Source organism: Saccopteryx leptura, chromosome 1 (assembly GCF_036850995.1).
Source record: "Saccopteryx leptura isolate mSacLep1 chromosome 1, mSacLep1_pri_phased_curated, whole genome shotgun sequence".
NCBI lineage: Eukaryota > Metazoa > Chordata > Mammalia > Chiroptera > Emballonuridae > Saccopteryx > Saccopteryx leptura.
Window position 1 is genome coordinate 13,662,580 of NC_089503.1, and position 6,465 is coordinate 13,669,044.

The 6,465-nt window shown below is 46.9% G+C and overlaps 1 protein-coding gene across 1 annotated transcript; it reads left to right on the forward strand.

Moving 5' to 3' along the window:
• Nucleotides 1–3,379: 3,379 nt before the first annotated feature.
• On the forward strand, nucleotides 3,380–5,958 carry MPEG1 (macrophage expressed 1). Its single transcript, XM_066361322.1, has one exon. It carries the CDS (start codon nucleotides 3,719–3,721, stop codon nucleotides 5,870–5,872), a length of 2,154 nt encoding a protein of 717 aa, XP_066217419.1. The 5' UTR covers nucleotides 3,380–3,718; the 3' UTR covers nucleotides 5,873–5,958.
• Nucleotides 5,959–6,465: the final 507 nt, after the last annotated feature.

Below are 6,465 nucleotides of genomic sequence, written 5' to 3' on the forward strand. Positions count from 1 at the left end.
AGTGAGGCTGGAAACACTATTCTAAATTATGGGGTCTAATGTCCTAGCATTAGTACACTAAAGAAAATTTGTGAAGTTAGCTTCTTTTTTTTTGTTTTTTTTAATTATAATTTTATTTTTTTAATGGGGCCACATCAATAAATCAGGATACATATATTCAAAGATAACATGTCCAGGTTATCTTGTTGTTCAATTATGTTGCATACCCATCACCCAAAGTCAGATTGTCCTCTGTCACCTTCTATCTAGTTTTCTTTGTGCCCCTCCCCCTCCCCCTTTCCCTCTCCCTTTCCCCCCTCCCCCCGTAACCACCACACTCTTATCAATGTCTCTTAGTTTCACTTTTATGTCCCACCTACGTATGGAATAATGCAGTTCCTGGTTTTTTCTGATTTACTTATTTCACTTCGTATAATGTTATCAAGATCCCACCATTTTGCTGTAAATGATCCGATGTCATCATTTCTTATGGCTGAGTAGTATTCCATAGTGTATATGTGCCACATCTTCTTTATCCAGTCATCTATTGATGGGCTTTTTGGTTGTTTCCATGTCCTGGCCACTGTGAACAATGCTGCAATGAACATGGGGCTGCATGTGTCTTTACGTATCAATGTTTCTGAATTTTTGGGGTATATACCCAGTAGAGGGATTGCTGGGTCATAAGGTAGTACTATTTTCAGTTTTTTGAGGAACCACCATACTTTCTTCCATAATGGTTGTACTACTTTACATTCCCACCAACAGTGTATGAGGGTTCCTTTTTCTCCACAGCCTCTCCAACATTTACTATTACCTGTCTTATTAATAATAGCTAATCTAACAGGTGTGAGGTGGTATCTCATTGCCGTTTTGATTTGCATTTCTCTAATAACTAAAGAAGATGAGCATCTTTTCATATATCTGTTGGCCATTTGTACTTCCTCCTGGGAGAAGTGTCTGTTCATGTCCTCTTCCCATTTTTTTATTGGATTGTTTGTTTATTTGTTGTTGAGTTTTATGAGTTCTTTTTATATTTTGGATATTAGGCCCTTATCTGAGCTGTTGTTTGAAAATATCATTTCCCATTTAGTTGGCTTTCTGTTTATTTTGTTATCAGTTTCTCTTGCTGAGCAAAAACTTCTTAGTCTGATGTAGTCCCATTCATTAATTTTTGCCTTCACTTCTCTTGCCATTGGAGTCAAATTCATAAAATGCTCTTTAAAACCCAGGTCCATGAATTTAGTACCTATGTCTTCTTCTATGTACTTTATTGTTTCAGGTCTTATGTTTAGATCTTTGATCCATTTTGAGTTAATTTTAGTACAGGGGGACAAAGTGTAGTCCAGTTTCATTCTTTTGCATGTGGCTTTCCAGTTTTCCCAGCACCATTTATTGAAGAGGCTTTCTTTTCTCCATTGTATGTTCTTGGCCCCTTTATCAAAAATTATTTGAATATATATATGTGGTTTTATTTCTGGACTTTCTATTCTGTTCCATTGGTCTGAGTGTCTAATTTTCTGCCAATACCATGCTGTTTTGATTGTCGTGTCCCTATAATAGAGTTTGAAGTCAGGTATTGTAATGCCCCCAGCTTCATTCTTTTTCTTTAGGATTGCTTTGGCTATTCGGGGTTTTTTATAGTTCCATATAAATCTGATGATTTTTTGCTCTATTTCTTTAAAAAATGTCATTGGAATTTTGATGGGAATTGCATTAAATTTGTATATTGCTTTGGGTAATATAGCCATCTTGATTATATTTATTCTTCCTAACCAAGAACAAGGAATATTCTTCCATCTCATTATATCTTTCTCAATTTCTCTTAACAATGGTTTATAGTTTTCATTATATAAGTCCCTTACATTTTTTGTTATGTTTATTCCTAAGTATTTTATTTTTTTTGTTGCAATCGTGAAGGGGATTATTCTTTTGAGTTCGTTCTCAATTGTTTCATTGTTGGCATATAGAAAGGCTATTGACTTCTGTATGTTAATTTTGTATCCTGCGACCTTACTGTATTGGCTTATTGTTTCTAGTAGTCTTTTTGTGGATTCTTTGGGGTTTTCGATGTATAGGATCATATCATCTGCAAAAAGTGATACCTTTACTTCTTCTTTTCCGATATGGATGCCTTTTATTTCTTTGTCTTGTCTGATTGCTCTGGCTAGAACCTCTAGTACCACATTAAATAACAGTGGAGAGAGTGGACAACCCTGTCTTGTTCCTGATTTAAGGGGGAAAGCCTTGAAGTTAGCTTCTAATGATATAACAAGTGAATTGTTGCTTTTATTTAAAACAATAAGTAATGAAGAGCCACATTCTTTTTTTTTTTTTTTTTTTTTTTTTGTATTTTCCTGAAGCTGGAAATGGGGAGGCAGTCAGACAGACTCCTGCATGTGCCTGACCGGGATCCACCTGGCATGCCCACCAGGGGGCGATGCTCTGCCCATTCGGGGCGTCGCTCTGTCACAACCAGAGCCACTCTAGCGCCTGGGGCAGAGGCCAAGGAGCCATCCCCAGCACCCGGGCCATCTTTTGCTCCAATGGAGCCTCGGCTGCGGGAGGGGAAGAGAGAGACAGAGAAGGAGGGGTGGAGAAGCAGATGGGCGCCTCTTCTGTGTGCCCTGGCCGGGAATCGAACCCGGGACTTCCGCATGCCAGGCCAATGCTCTACCACTGAGCCAACTGGCCAGGGCCAAGAGCCACATTCTTTATTGTGCACCTATACTGATTACACTGCTCTTGACAGTGGAATGACAGTTATAACAACAGGTACCAGGTTATTGCCAGCTACACACACACACACACACACACACACACACACACACACACTGTGTAAGTATGTATACACATATATTCTTTGGCCACTGTTTTCTTTTGCTAAATCAAACTCTAGATTCTAGTGTGGATTTTCTCTTTGTTCCAACATTTCTGTCTGAAAAGGAACAAATACAGTATGGGAACCCATCACCTTCACTTTGAATGCTGAGGACAATACGGACTGGAGTTCCCAGTGTATAGCAAGTGGAATCCTCTTTGGATCCCTTCAACCCCCCCCCCCCCCCCCCCAAGATAACACTATTCCCAAAGCTGGGACTATTCAGGCTTAGCACCAGGAAACTCTACAGAACTTGTGGCCAAGATTTTCACTCCTTTCTTCTGTGGGACAGCCTTCACCCTCATGTGAATGGGAAACCCGGGCCTTGGCCTGGACCCACCTCTAGCCTAGGAACGGTGGAGGCAGGCTGTCTCAGCCAGAGTGATGCCGCCATTTACCTCTGCATTTACAGTGTGAAGAAGCTAGTACTGGCCTTCCAGATGGAACGACCAGGAAATATTTACTACGTCAAGAGAGCGAATAGAAAGCAAAACCAATGCAGACCGTGTGTGTGGAGGAAACCGTAAGGCAGGTGGTGGCACATCTTCTGAGTGCCCTGCTGTGGCAGCGAGAGCCCAGCAAGGGGCAGCAGGAGGCAGGTAAGACAGTGCACTGTTCGGGATATCCAGCGCACCGAGATTGCTGCAAAGTCCCGATGAACCACGGTGTTCCAGTAGACTCTCGTTTCCCTACTTTGCAGTTAGACTCGCCTAAAGAGGAACTGGTGGCTTTAGGAGAACTGTTGATTTTTTTTTTTTTTTATTGTTTCAGCAACTGCTTTCTTTGCCGTCGGTTCAGTTTGCACTGAGCTCGCTGGCTGCTGTGTAGGGCTGGGTTGTGGCCGGGGCCGTCTGAACCATGAGCCGCTTAGGGGTTTCGCTCCTCCTCTGGGCAGTGGCGGCCTGGGCTAAAGTGGACAGGCCTCTGGGAGAGACACACGAGGCTGGCTTTCAGAAGTGCAAGGATGCCCTGACACTCCCCGTTCTGGAAGTCCTGCCTGGAGGGGGCTGGGACAATCTGCGGAATGTGGACATGGGGCGGGTGATGGACTTGACTTACAGCGACTGCAGGACCACGGAGGACGGGCAGTACATCCTTCCCGATGAAGTCTTCACCATCCCCCAGAAACAGAGCAACCTGGAGATGAACTCGGAGATCCTGGAGTCCTGGGCGAACTACCAGAGCAGCACCTCCTTCTCCATCAACACGGAGCTCTCCCTTTTCTCCAAAGTCAACGGCAAGTTCTCCGCGGAGTTCCAGAGGATGAAGACCCTTCAAGTGAAGGACCAGGCTGTGACCACTCAGGTTCAGGTTAGAAACCTGATGTACACAGTCAAAATCAACCCCGTCTCAGAACTAAACTTGGGGTTTAGGAAGTTGCTCCTGGACATCTCTGACCGTCTGGAGAACAACCAGACACGGATGGCCACCTACTTGGCCGAGCTCCTGGTCCTCAACTACGGCACCCATGTCATCACCAGCGTGGACGCGGGGGCTGTCCTCATCCAGGAGGACCACATCCGCTCCTCCTTCCTCCAGGACAGCCAGAGCAGCCGCAGCGCTGTGACCGCCTCTGCCGGAGCTGCCTTCCTCAACATCATGAACTTTAAGTTGGAGGAGAACTACACCTCCCAGAATGCCTTCGCCAAGGCCTACCTCTCAAACCGGACCAACTCCAGGGTGCAAAGCATGGGCGGGGTTCCTTTTTACCCAGGCATCACGCTCCAGACCTGGCAGCAGGGCATCGGCAACCACCTGGTGGCCATAGACCGCGCTGGCCTGCCCCTGCCCTTCTTCATCAACCCCGACATGCTGCCCGACTTGCCGGGGCCGTTGGTGAGGAAGTTGTCCAAGACGGTGGAAGCTGCTGTGAGACGCTACTACAGCTTCAACACCTACCCCGGATGCACGGATCTCAACTCGCCCAACTTCAACTTTCAGGCCAACACCGACGACGGCTCTTGCGAGGGGAAAATGACCAACTTCACCTTTGGTGGGGTTTATCAGGAATGCACCCAGCTGTCAGGGAGCGAGGCTGTCCTCGTCTGCCAACACTTGGAGCAGAGGAATCCTCTCACTGGCGATTTCTCCTGCCCCTCTGGCTACTCCCCCATCCACCTGCTCACCCAGACCCACGAGGAAGGTTACAATGGCCTGGAGTGTGCAAGGAAGTGCACCCTCTTTGTCTTCTGCAAGACGGTGTGTGAAGATGTGTTCCGAGTGGCAAAGGCTGAATTTAAGGCTTTTTGGTGTGTGGCCAGTGACCAAGTACCAGAAAACTCAGGACTGCTCTTCGGGGGCCTGTTCAGTGGTAAAAGCATTAACCCTCTGACAAATGCACAGTCGTGCCCTGCGGGCTATTTCCAGTTACGACTCTTTGAAAGCCTCAAGGTATGTGCCTCTCAGGACTATGAGTTGGGATATAGGTTTTCGGTCCCCTTCGGTGGGTTCTTTAGCTGTGCAGTTGGGAACCCCTTGGTGGATTCTGCCATATCCAGAGACTTAGGGGCACCTGCCCTGAAAAAATGTCCTGGGGGCTTCAGCCAACACCTAGCCGTCATCAGCGACGGGTGCCAAGTGTCCTACTGTGTCAAGTCAGGGCTCTTTACAGGGGGGTCTCTGCCCCCCGCCAGGCTCCCGCCTTATACCCGGCCACCCCTCATGAGTCAGGCTGCCACCAACACTGTCATAGTGACTAATACGGAGACTTCAAGCTCCTGGATCAAAGACTTCCAGACCAACCAGTGGAGGCTGGGCGAGCCGCTGGAGCTGCGCAGGACCATGAAGGTCATCCGTGGGAACCGCAGCGGTCTGTCAGGGGGAGAAGCTGCCGGGGTCACGGTGGGCGTCACCACTGTGCTGGCAGTGCTCATCGCCCTGGTCGTCTATCGCACCCGGAGGTACAAGAGGAGCGGATACCAGGAAATGGAGGGCGAGAGGCAGAGCCTGGCTCCCGGCACAGTGGAGACCAGAGACCCCCCTGACCAAGAGCAGGAGCAGCGCTCAGCCTAAATCTCTCCCGGGAAACTGTTTCATTTCCGGGCAGAGCATCCAGCCTGTGTTTCCTTCTTTCTATTAAAGTGGCAAGTGCAACCAAACACAGGTATAACTTTGTGACTTCTTTAGTTCTTTGGGCCAGGAAATTAATAGAGCTACATAGATGAGTTTGGGGTGGGGGCTGGGGAGAAGTTGTGTGACTTTTTAAGCAAAAGTCATCCTACGTATTAAAACATAAAGTGGCTTTCTTTTCCCTGTGTGCACCGTTCATTATTTTCACCTGAATGCAGAAGGGTAAAAAGAGAGGCGAAAGAAATGTTGACACTTGAATTTGGACATGATGCATTTAATCTGAGGTTGGCTGTGGTTTCCAATTTATGAGCTGTAAGAATTTCTGCCTTGAAAAAAATGAAGAAGAAAAAAAAAAAAAAGAAATCTACCTTTAAGTTGGATACCCTCCAACTATTTTGTTTTATAAAAGCTGCCTCCGTTCCCGGAGGCTGACGGAGCCCCCAGAAGACACAGAAGCCCCGTTTGGCCACAGCTGTTCAGCTTTGGGGGTTCTGTGTCATCTCTTCTGAGTCATTTCAACACCATCTGAACAGGAA

Coding starts and splice junctions, on each gene's coding strand:
- MPEG1 (XM_066361322.1), top strand. CDS start 3,719: ATGAGCCGCTTAGGGGTTTCGCTCCTCCTCTGGGCAGTGGCGGCCTGG.